The sequence below is a fragment of the Pithys albifrons genome, chromosome 7, assembly GCF_047495875.1.
Source record: "Pithys albifrons albifrons isolate INPA30051 chromosome 7, PitAlb_v1, whole genome shotgun sequence".
Taxonomy (NCBI): domain Eukaryota; kingdom Metazoa; phylum Chordata; class Aves; order Passeriformes; family Thamnophilidae; genus Pithys; species Pithys albifrons.
Genome location: NC_092464.1, coordinates 55,850,131 through 55,862,651, shown reverse-complemented (window position 1 = coordinate 55,862,651; position 12,521 = coordinate 55,850,131). Strand labels below are relative to the sequence as shown.

At 49.9% G+C, this 12,521-nt stretch overlaps 1 protein-coding gene across 1 annotated transcript in view; it reads right to left on the bottom strand.

Annotated features, from left to right (window-relative positions):
• The window catches only part of LOC139673817 (zinc finger protein 850-like), a 584,874-nt gene that overhangs the window by 571,513 nt on the left and 840 nt on the right, over window positions 1-12,521 (bottom strand). Inside the window, exons 2-4 of the mRNA XM_071559638.1 lie at window positions 10,874-11,076; window positions 10,310-10,388; window positions 9,221-10,121 (exon numbers count right to left, since the gene is read on the bottom strand). Of these exons, the coding sequence (XP_071415739.1) occupies window positions 9,221-10,121; window positions 10,310-10,361 (953 nt within the window). The 5' untranslated portion in view covers window positions 10,362-10,388; window positions 10,874-11,076. The remainder of the gene's footprint in view (window positions 1-9,220; window positions 10,122-10,309; window positions 10,389-10,873; window positions 11,077-12,521) is intronic.

Genomic DNA, 12,521 nt, shown 5'->3' with positions numbered 1-12,521 from the left:
TGCCAGCTCAAACTATAACACAACCTGGAGCTGTTGCCCTTGCAGCTCTAAAAGCTCATTCTATCGCTCACTAGTACAGCTTATTAGTGCTTTTGTTGAAAATTCCTAAAGTGGACTTTATCCCTCTTTAGGAAGAGTTTCAACAGACAGGAGTTTGTATCAGTTCATTTTGGAGATATGTCTGGAATTAAGATAATCACAGTCATAAAATACCACAAACAGCATTTATTGTAATAACAACTAGCAAAAGAGAATAAAAAGGGTAAAATACTTACTACAAAAGAGAATAAAAATATAAAATACTTTTAAAAAAGTATTTAAAAATATAAAATCCTTTAAAACTCAATAAAAGGATACAAAAGGATACAAAATAGTTGATGCTGCAGCGGTTGCTCCCTATCCCCGATGCTCCCTCGAGCAGACAGGCCAGCACTGCCAGCCCCGGCAGCAGCGGGACGCCATCCATGCTCAGCGGCGTCCCCGCGGAGCCAACACGGGCTGGGTGCAAGGGTGGGTGTGGCTCAGCTCCCCCACTCCTGTGTCCCTGTTTATCAGCCATCCATTATATGCAGAGGGCCAGGACACAGTGTAAGGTGATGCCTGGGAGGCAGCCAAACACCGCCTGTTCATTGCATAAGTGGCAACAGTCTGAACATGTCGCCTGTTGGGTAGTGGTCGTACGACCCCTGCCCACCTATTCTTCCTCCCACCATCAGCTTCCTCACCCCACTGTAAGACCTTCACCATTGTGTTCCCAGGGTATTTGTATCTATCTTGAGGCGCAGCCAAGTCAGAGAGGAACAGAGAGCCTTGATAATAGTGAAAATCTAGTGTTATATATTTACTTTGTACACTACTTTGCCTGGTTTCCCAGCATGTCATAACTACTTTCTCACCCTTCTATGCTCCGCTGATCATCTAAATTAAGAGTACTCTCTTTACTTTCATGTTTTTTCTATAACTTAGCAAGCAGCAAGGCCAGGCACAGACCAAAATAATAATACTTTATTACACTCTAATACACAGACCCACATTGGACACCAACAAATGTTCATGTGGTTTCACCCCATCCAGCCCCCAAGCCCTTCACAGCCACTCCTCACTCCCTCACCAGCAGGATCAGGGAGAGAACTGGGAGGGAAAAGCTGGAAAAATTGTGGGTTGAGATAAAGACAGTTTAACAAGGACAAGGAAAACCTGCACACACAAGCAAAACAAAACAAGGAATTCCTTCCCTGTTTTCCATGGCTGGGCAGGTGTTCAGCACCTCCAGGGCAGCAGGGCCCAATCCCACGGAATGGTGACTTGGGAAGACGAACTCCATCACTCCAAACGTGTCCCACTCTAGCAGGGTGGGTTCTACAGTTGCTGGAAAAGTGAGGCTGAGCACTGGAAAGAGTTTAGAAAAACAGTATCTTTATTAACAGGAGTGACCGAATAGCAGGAACCTGTTTCTGCAGGGTACCTTCTGCGTCTGTGGTGGCTGGCTGCTGTGGGAATGCAATCTGCAAAGGTATGATGGGTTCTCCTGGTCCTGGAGTTTATTCCATTTCCTAGGAGAAAATGTGCTCCCCCATTTCCCCTGACCACGTGGTCTCCAAGAGCCTGAGAAGGACACACAGCGACCACCAGGGAGAGGGAGGAGGGAGGGAGGAGAGAGAGAGCTGGTCAGGGGTTTATCCAAAACCCACCAATAGGAAACAAGAGGGGGTTTGGCCCTGGACGAATGGGAATAAGGGAATTAACATACAATAGGAAGGGGGTCAGGTAACATGCATGTTGCCACCTTCCTCCAGACCCCTGAGATAACAGAGTGCCTCAGTCCCCCCAGGTCCCTTTCTGTCTGGCTGCTCTGCAGCCACTCTGTGCCCAGCCTGGAGCGCTGCAGGGGGTTGGGGTGGCCAAAGGGCAGGACCTCCACTTGGCCTTGTTAACTTCATCCCATTGGAATCAGCCCATCTCTCAAGTCTCTCCAGATCCCTCTGCAGAGCCCTCCTGCCTTCCAGCAGGTCGACACTCCCTCCCAACTTGGTGTCATCAGCAAATTTGCTGATGATGGACTCAATCCCCTCATCTAAATCATCACTAAAGATGTTAAACAGGACTGGACCCAACACAGACCCTCTGGGAACACCACTGGTGACCGGCCGCCAGCTGGACACAGCTCCGTTCACCAGCACTCTCTGGGCCCGACCCTCCAGCCAGCTCTTAATCCAGGAGAGGGGACACTTATCCAGGCCATGGGCTACCAGCTTTTCCAGGAGTATATTATGGGAGACAGTGTCAAAGGCCCTGCTGAAGTCCAGACAGACACATCCACAGCCTTCCCCTCATCCACCAGGTGGGTCACCTGATCGTAGAAAGAGATCAGGTTGGTCAGACAGGACCTGCCCCTCCTAAACCCAAGCTGGCTGGGTCTAATCCCTTGTCCACCCTGAAGGTGCTGTGTGATTGCACTCAGGATGAACTGCTCCATAACCCTGCCAGGCACGGAGGTCAGGCTGACAGGCCTGTAGTTGCCAGGGTCCTGCTTGCAGCCCTTTTTGTGGATTGGGGTGACATTTGACAACTTCCAATCATCTGAGACCTCCCCAGAGAGCCAGGACTGTTGGAAGATGATGGAGAGCGGTTTGGCAAGCTCTTCTGCCAGCTCCTTCATCACCCTGGGATGGATCCCATCTGGTCCCATAGACTTGTTAGGATCCAGCTGGCTCAGTAAGTCAGTAACTGTTTCCTCCTGGAATACAGGAGGGGTATTCAGCTCCCTCTCCCTGTCTACCAGCTCCAGAGGCCAGTGGTCTTGAGGGCCACCTGTCTTACTGGTGAAAACTGAGGCAAAGTAGGTGTTAAGTACCTCAGCCTTCTCCTCATCTTCCTTAACTATATTTCCCTCCAAGTCCAACAGAGAATGGAGGTTTTCCTTGCCCCTCCTTTTGTTATTAATGTATTTATAGAAGGACTTTTTCTTATCCCTAATTGAATTAGCAAATTAACTTCAAATTGCACTTTTCTTGCCCTAATTTTTTTCCTGCATGACCCAGCTATCTTTGTAAATTCTTCATAAGTAACCAGCCCTTTTTTCCACAGTCTGTAAACTTTCTTTTTATCCCTGATTTCCTTCAGAATCTCCCTATTTAACCAAGCTGGTCGTTCTTCCCCTCCGGCTGGCCTTTCGGCACACTGGGACAGCCTGTTGCTGTGCACTCAAAATTTCCTGCTTGAAACATGTCCATCCCTCCTGGACCCTCTTGCCTTTAAGGGTTGTTTCCCAGGGTATTCTCTGAATTAGTCTTTTGAATAGGCCAAAATCTGCCCTCCAGAAGTCCAGTGTAGAGGTTTTAATGATGGCTGTCCTTGCAGCTCTGAGTATTGAAAACTCTATCATTTCATGGTCGTTGTGCTCCAAAGGCTGTCAACCAACAGGAGAGACTCAAGTAACTTTAGTTTATGCAAAGTCTGTCTTCAAGGACGAAGCTTTCACTCAATCAGCTTTCATTCCCTAGAAATTGGCAGGGAAAGGATAAATCTTTTCACAGGTAGCATTGGCAAAAACACAGACCAAAATGTCAACAGTTTTAGTTCCCGACACATCCCACCTGGTCTGTGTTTGGACCATGATACAGGTGATTGACTTTAATGGCTTTGTGATGGAGCATTACTTCTGAAGCAACACAAAAAAAGGTTCATTAAAAGTAACAACTAACAGTCCAAACAACAGTATCTTAATAGTCATGTCCATCTTCAGTGGAGGGATTAAAGAGGGTTTCAGCTGTCGCTCTCTTGAAGTTGCTCTGCTGAAGCAAAGTATGTCTTGCTACTCTTGGGTAGTCAACAGTACTCCAGATGTTTGTTGTTTTTCTTCCAGTCAGCATGCAGGATGTTGGCATCTCACCACTTAACACTGACTTAGTCTTCAAGCTGGAATAGGTGGACACAAGTGTCTAACCTTACAGGTCTGGGTGCCTTGATGAATCTTTGGAGTTTCTGCAAAACATAAGGTCTAGAGCACAAAATTATTTTCTTTTTTTGTGGTGGAACTTCAAATTTCAGGTTTTGTGGGTCTTTTTTTTTTTACATTTTTACAGTATAAGAATGGTTCAGCTTTTATAGTATTAAGTGGTGTTGGAGTTTTGGCTTTAGTTTCAGTTTAGGCCTTATTTAGGCCTCAGTTTTAGCAGGCCTCAAAGAATAGATTAAAAGGGACAAGCATCACCTGACTTAAGCAACCAAAGAGGTATTTCATATCATCTGACATCATCAAGAAGTGTCAAGGGGTATAAAGAGAGACAGGGAAGGAGTTTCTGTCTCTTTCGGTCTCTGCCTCAGCCCCGTGAGGATGTGCTGCTCTGACTCCTGAGATTAGGCCTTGCTGCCATCCACGCTGTTGTTTGTCTAGGGAGGTGAACATCTTGTTAATTTCTCTTTTCTCTTGCTGGGAGGTTTCTTGGGAAGAGTTTCTGGGAGGTTTCTTGGGAAGAGTTTCTGGGAGGTTTTCTGGGGTTTGGGTTGTTGGAATCTCTATTAATAACTCAAGTGACTCAGTGAGGGTGTTATTATTTCTTTTCACATGTATAAATATATGTATTATATTCTGGTTTTAATTTTTTTCTTTTCTTCTGTATAAATATAAATCCTTGCCATTTCAAAGTTCCATTTCTAAGGGGTTTTTTTCCTCACTCCCTTTCCCTGGGAGGGGGACCCTTTGACTCCGTATTGGGCAGTTGACATTTTACCAAGCTGAACCATAACAAGTGTTCAAATGACAGTCATGAATGTATGGGCTTATTAGGAACTTACTCAAGGCAGGGTGTGTCTGGAGTTTGATGCAACACCAAACAATGTCTCAGCCTTATCAATTGCTCTCACAGAGAGCTCGTACTGTCTGTATGGATTCCTGGCCCAGTCGGAGCCTGGTCATCCTGCCACAACCTGTCTCTGACTGCAGTTCATCCTCGTCACCTCATGGAGTGGTAGTGCAGGCACCTCTTGCCTCCATGGTATAAAAGCATCTTCATTAGCACTAAACTATACATTTGTATATTAATGCTTTAATAATTGGTTACTATTAAATCAGCTGTTGGCTTTTGCATTTTCACATTAGCTGTACTTTTGAGGTTGAAAACTATTTTGCTGGAAGACATTTACAAAACACCAGAGCATGAAGAATGTATTGAGAACATAATTGAAATTTACTGAATTAAGGCAGTTGATAGGCAGGGCACCAGCTAAACAAGAATGGCTTAGACAGAGCAGTTATTCTGTGATGTTACTGATTTACCTCACAGACTGTAGCTGAGATGGGAGCCAGGGCTCATAGGAGGGTCCATAAACATCAGGCCTTCATGTGCAGTGCTGCAAACATGCCACTTTCATGCTGTTTAACACAGGACTTCTCTTTTGTGAGGCTCAGCACCTCACAAACTATTCAATGACTGGAGATGACAGAACATACTTTAGAGAGTAATTCAAGGTAAACAGGCTTGGCTTTATAATCACGTGAAACTTTGTGTGGACTCTGAAATCAGGTCTAGAGGAATCTCTTCCAGAGGCTGCAGCAATCAGAGCGGCTTCTTTATGAACTACTTGTACAGGAAAAACTGGGACTTACTCAGACTTGTTAAAAAAAAAAAAAAAGGCATTTTTACAATCAAGTAAAGAATAATGGAAAGCAAAGGACACATACATCAACTCAGTATTGCCTAAGGTAGATTAGCTGTACATTCTTTGAAGTTGCTTGTCAGTTTAGATGATTTTATGAGCTCTGATAAGGCTGTCAAAGTGTTACAATTTTTTTCCCTTTTTTCCCCATTGGGATTCAGATTTAGAGTCTAGTATTTATATACATACTATCTTTGGAACTTACAGACTGATTTAGAGCCATTTAATTTTTTTCAATAGTTCTCCATTATGACAGGAGCTTTCTGCATTCCCCCCACCCCCTTTTTTCCCCTTTTTTATTTCCCCCTTTTTATTTTGTTAGGGTTTTTTTTTAAGTGTTCAGAGATCTATTTACTATCATAACTGAGACTCTGCATAGGATGATTGACTAATCTAGATACAATTTGCAAACACAATAATAGATCATTTAATAGTTTGATTTTTTTCCTTTCTCTGCAGTAATCTTAATGCTTTTCTTCTTTTTTTCAATTTTTGGCCTGTTTATTTTTGTTTTAGGCATTTTTTATTACTGTCTAAAACTTTCTGTCTTGGTGTATCAGTTGTTAGGGGTTCTTGGCTCAATTACCTCAGATGCAGCTGCTGAGACATGTTCTGTCACTTGTTTACTCTCTTAACGAAGATGCTTCTATCAGTGTGCTGTTCTCAGCCTGTTTGCCAGTGACACATCTTGCAAGTCCAGTCTGTTTCTTTGTCTGTAGCAGTTTCTGTCTTTTACAGCTGTGCTGGGGGCAGAGACTTCTTCAGCTCTGGGGCAGTAAGTTCAGGGATCTACTTGGGCAGTGAACCTGCTATACAAAAACAACAATCTACTTCGTTAGTCAGGATAACATCAAGTTGTTAAAAGCTTGTGCAGGTGTCACACTTAGGTCTAATACGAACACAATGAGTTCTCAACCACAAAAGCTGTTTGACAAGACAGAGTTTATTCAGAAAAAGAAGATCCTGTGTGACATCCAATCTGATGAGAGGGAAAGAAAAAAACCCAAACAACTAACTGGTGGAGATTACCAAAGTGAAGAAAGAAATAGAACAGAGGAGAGATGAGATCAAGCAGTGTCTCTTGGCTCTGGTTCACCAGACCAGAATAGGCATCTGCAGCCTTACAGAGGGGAACTGGGTATCACTTACTTTCTATACCAACCATTACTAGGCCACTTTGCTACAATTTCTTTTATTTTATATGATACTTACACATTTCACACTTTGGGTAGGTCTCTGTACTTTCCATTCAGGACACACAAGCAGGCCCAAAGAGAACATGTCTGCAAACTCACACAGGCCCTTGCCACAGTTTGGCCCCCTGCCAAACATCTCCCTCTTGGCTTGATTGCACAGGCAGCTTAGAAAGGCTGTCAAGGTGGAGCAGGGGCTCAGCTCTCCCAGACAGATGCCTGAATCTCCAAAAGCTACCACAGTACTCTCTTTCCACCCCCTAGCTGGGAGTAACCAGCCAGCAGGGGAAAGAGAAAACTAATGCAGCCCACTCTGACACCAGAATGCAACAAGCCTCAGCTTCAGCCCGGCAGAGCGGGGCAGCCTTCAGCTCAAGGCACCACCAGCAGCAGCAGAAACTTGTCAAACACAGCAGCCTGACAGAGCTGTTCTAACGGGTCTGAGGCTCATCTACCCCTTCTCACTATCCCCCTGTGCTCTCCTGGGTTGTGATCCCAGAGTACATTCTTCAACTCACAACTTTTGACTCACTTACAGACAACAGTGCTGGGGTCAGAAAAACGGGAGCCCCACTGGCCGACTGGGTTGGGAGTTAGAGCCCTTAGATAGCTCCCACTCAACTACAAGGAGCTGCGTGGCCCTGCCCTGCGGGCCACCACAGTCTCCGACCAGTCCCTACTCCCTACTCGCTACTTCCCCCCCAGCAAAGAGGCTGCGTGATTCCAGCCACCGATGGAGCCGCTGGTGAGCAACTCCCCTCGGGAAGGGAAGAGTGCAGGTACCTTGCTGCGAGCAACCCAGAACAGCAGCCCCCAAGCAGGAGCTGAGTGCCCACACCATGAATGCCAGAGAAACAAAGAACTGCCCTGATGGGGGACTGTGAACACCCGTCGCCTGGGCACTCACAAAAACAAAAAACCACCCCCAAGGAACTCAAAAGCAAAGAACCACGCCCAATGGGGGACCATGAGCCCCTGCCCCCTGGGCACTCACAAAAACAAAGAACTGCCCCAAACAGGGGGACACGGGGGCCTGCTAATGACACCCCCCTGCAGCCGTGCCACTGGAGCTGCCACAGCCAGGTGGGGACGGGGAGGCAGAGTCAGCGCTACTAGAAACAGAGAGAAAAGGCACACCCCGGCCCCACCAAGTCATGCTGCCGGCACTGCCACAGCCAGAGGGGGAAAGACACCCCTTCACCAGCCACCAGTGAGCACCACAGCCAGCAAAAGCGTCCTCATGGCCAATTATGTAACAGGATGGGTTCTACTGTTGCTGGAAAAGTGAGGCTGAGCACCATAGAGAGCTCAGAAAACAGCATCTTTATTAACAGGAGTGACCAAATAGTGGGAACCCAAAGAGATGGTAGAGAGAAGGAGGGAGACTAAAACACTACGCCCAAACATGTAAGCACCAAGTCACCAAAGAGTGACGCACATAAGGTTGTCTTACCAACACAGGACACTCCCCCAAGGCAGAGGCTACATCTTCTAGGCCTTGGAAGACAGGAGTGTCCCTGTTGCCTTTTGGGGGAAAAAAACACCAACCCCCAAGAGCACGAGTCCTCTCACCTTTCATTGAGCCTGCTGGAGATGTCTACCTAGGGAGGTGTGTCCACCACCCCCCCAGGAAGAGGTCGCAGACCCTGCTGCTCTCTCACTTTTCCTCCTTGCTCTCCCCATCTCAGCTCTCCTCCAAAGGCTGTCAACCAATAGGAGAGACTCGAGTAACTTTAGTTTATGCAAAGTCTGTCTTCAAGGACGAAGCTTTCACTTTATTAGCTTTTGTTCCCTAGAACTTGGCAGGAAAAGGAAAAATCTTTTCACAGGTGGCCTGGGCAAAAATACAGACCTGTATGTCAACAGTTTTAATTCCTGAAACAGGGGTTTACATGTCTTTATTCAAATTCTTTATTTAAACTCCAAATTTAGATTGATTTGAATGGGTGATGATGGATAAATAAAAAAACTAATGTCAAAATAAAAGAATTTACTTGTCATTTTTCTGTGAGTATCTGTGGGGTTGGGTTGTATCAGTGGAAGAGCCTTTCTAGGGGAATTTACGCCCCATTGTCTCCAAAATCTTGCAGGTGAGAATTTTTATGGGTCTAAAGTAAAAAATCTGCTTTTCCCAATGAATTTCCAATGTTGATCTGTGTCCTGATGGATGTTACTCCTTCTGCGTTCACACAGGTGCTCAGAGGGAATCAGGAAGATGAGGAGACGACCCGTGGCGTCTTCCCAATATGAATTACTGGGAATGTGGGCCACCAGGTCTGTTCCCAACGTAGGTCTTCCAATGGGTGATGGAGTAGGAGCAGCAGACAAAGCTCTTTCTGCAGTCGGGGCACTCGTAGGGCTTCTGTTACCGGTGGGTCCGTTGGTGTTTAGTCAAGGCAGCACTCTGGTTGAAGCTCTTCCCACACTCGTCACACCTGTACGGCCTCTGCCCAGTGTGGATGATCCGGTGCCTGCTGAGGCTGGACCTGGAGTTGAATCTCTTCCCGCAGGCGGTGCAGCAGAAGGGCCTCTCCCCTGTGTGCGTCCCCTGATGCATGAGGAGAGCTGAGCTGGTCTGAAACCTCTTCCCACATTTGAAACACTCACAGGGACGTTCCCCAGTGTGGATCATCTGGTGGCGGTTCCGGGTGGAGCTGTTAGTGAAGCTCTTCCCACACTCCCCACATGTGTATGGCCTCTCCCCAGTGTGGATGCGCCGGTGGGTGATGAGGGTGGAGCTGCATCTGAAGCTCTTCCCACATTCCCTACATGTGTAGGGCCGTTCCCTGGTGTGGATGAGCTGGTGGCTGATGAGGTGGGACCTCCGGTTGAAGCTCATCCCACAGTCGGTGCAGCGGAAGGGCCTCTCCCCCGTGTGAATCTGCTGATGCCTGATCAGATGGGAGCTGGTCCGAAACTTCTTCTCACACTCGGAACACTCATAGGGACGTTCCCCGGTGTGGATCATTTTGTGGCTGATCAGGTGGGAGCTCTTGCGGAAGCTCTTCCCACATTCCAAGCACTTGTAGCACTTCTGCTTGGTGCGAAGTTTCTGCTGCACCACCATGTTGAAGCTCTGGCTCAAGTTTTGGCTGCCTTCCCAGGACAGGCAGGGTTGTTCCATCTCAGAGCACCCTGGGCTGGGTTTGGAGCCTCTTCTCCTGGCAGATCTCCGTGGATTTTCCTCCCCAGTGACTTCCTGTGCTGTGGAGCCGTTCAAAACAGCCTCTGCCAGCAGGTTCTCCGTGCTCTCCGTGCTCAGCTCGGGGCCTGGGGCAGGAAGGAACAAGCACAGGCAGGGCATTTGCCTCCGGCCCACAGGGAAGGCCAAGGACATCCCCCCAAACCCGGCCCCGGCAGGACGGCATCGGCAGCGGGGTTGTCCTGCAGCCGGGGCCATGCTGGGCTGGAAGATGCAGCACAAGAGAGGGGCAAAGGGGCACTGACTTCCTCCTCACCTGCCTGGGGGTCCCGGGGCATCTTCCTCTTCCTCGCAGCCTCCTCCTCCATCCTGACAAGCTTTAGGCAAGAGAAATCCTACTTTTTGGGGAAAAACAAAGTGTGAGTTTGTTGGGCAGGGTGTTCCTCCTGCCTAAATCAATCTCTAGAACTCAGTGGGCTTCTTGTGTCCATAAAAACCTTCAAAACACCAAGATTCAGCCCAAAAACCCCTCACAGAAGTTCCTCCTCTCTCGCCTCTCCACTTTGGGGTTCTGGGGGTCCCCCCTGTCTGAGCTGCTGGGGGTCTCCTGTGTATTGGAGGTCCTCCCTCTCCAGGGTCCCCACACTCTCCAGGCTACTGGGGCTCTAGGGAATCCAAGGGGTCCTCTTCTCCCATCTTCCTTTTTTCTGGGGTCCCCCTGCTTAGGGGTACTGGGGCTTTGAGTGTCTCAGGCATCCTTTCTGCCCACACTCTCTGCTTTAGGGTCAGGGGTCCCCCCTCTCTGAGCTCCCCACTTTGTTTTCCTGGGGGTCCCAGGGGTACTACCCCTCCAGGCACCCCTTTTATGCTTGTGGCTCACCTGGCTGGGCACCTCCACCTCTCTGGGCTCATCTCACGAATCTGGACTTCTGGGAGGGGGAAATGCAGACACCGACGATGGATCCCAAGGCATTTGGGGACAGAAGGACTTGTGGGACCACCTTCTACTGCCTGGAGTGGCTCTGGGGGGTATTCCCTATTTCTCGACTCTGGGTCTGGGAGCACAAGATTCTCCCAGTTTTCCTAAAATTAAGGAATGTTACACAGAGCATTTCCATCTCCCCATTTTCAGTCTGGGGGCACAGGATACTTCCAGTTTTCCCAAAATTGAGGACATGGAACATTCCCAGTTTCCCCAGTTTGGGTCTGGGGGCTGTAGTGGTTCCCATGGGCAGGGTTTGGTAGTGGGGGGCTCCAGGGGTGGCTTCTGTGAGCAGCTGCCAGAAACTTCCCCATGTCTGGTGGAGCCGATGCCAGCCGGCTCCAGGCCGGGCTTCCTGCCACTGGCCAAGGCCGAGCCCAGCAGAGATGGCAGTGAGGCCCTGGGGAGAACGTATGGAAAGGAGGAGGAGAAGGGGTAGATGAACATTGCAGGCAAAGAGAGGAGGGAGAAGGTGGGCACAGCTCTGCAGACCCCACGGGCAGTGCAGAAGGAGGGGCAGGAGGTGCTGCAGGCACCGCGGCAGAGGGTCCCCTGCAGCCTGTGGGGAAGGGCCTGGGGAAGCAGCTGAGCCCCTGCAGGGCAGGGCACAGAGTCACCTGCAGGGCAGGGAGAAGCAGGGCAGGGCACAGAGTCACCTGCAGGGCAGGGAAGAGCAGGGCAGGGCACAGAGTCACCTGCAGGGCAGGGAAGAGCAGGGCAGGGCACAGAGTCACCTGCAGGGCAGGGAGAAGCAGGGCAGGGCACAGAGTCACCTGCAGGGCAGGGAGGAGCAGGGCAGGGCACAGAGTCACCTGCAGGGCAGGAAAGAGCAGGGCAGGGCACAGAGTCACTTGCAGGGCAGGGAAGAGCAGGGCAGGGCACAGAGTCACCTGCAGGGCAGGGAGGAGCAGGGGAGGGCACAGAGTCACCTGCAGGGCAGGGAGGAGCAGGGCAGGGCACAGAGTCACCTGCAGGGCAGGAAAGAGCAGGGCAGGGCACAGAGTCACCTGCAGGGCAGGGAGGAGCAGGGCAGGGCACAGAGTCACCTGCAGGGCAGGGAGGAGCAGGGCAGGGCACAGAGTCACCTGCAGGGCAGGGAGGAGCAGGGCAGGGCACAGAGTCACCTGCAGGGCAGGGAGGAGCAGGGCAGGGCACAGAGTCACCTGCAGGGCAGGGAGGAGCAGGGCAGGGCACAGAGTCATCTGCAGGACAGGGAGGAGCAGGGCAGGGCACAGAGTCATCTGCAGGACAGGGAGAAGCAGGGCAGGGCACAGAGTCACCTGCAGGGCAGGGAAGAGCAGGGCAGGGCACAGAGTCACCTGCAGCCCAAGGACGAGCCCACATGCAGCAGGGGATGCCACAGGAGGCTGTGACCCTGAGGGAGGCCCAGCATGGAGCAGGGGCCTGGCAGGGACCTGCTGAGCCCTGCAGAGAGGAGCCCACGCCACAGCAGGTTTGGCCCTGGCAGGAATTGTGGCCCTGGGGGGACCCACGCTGGAGCAGCCGGTGCCTGAGGGGCTGCACCCTGTGGAAAAGGGACCCCCGT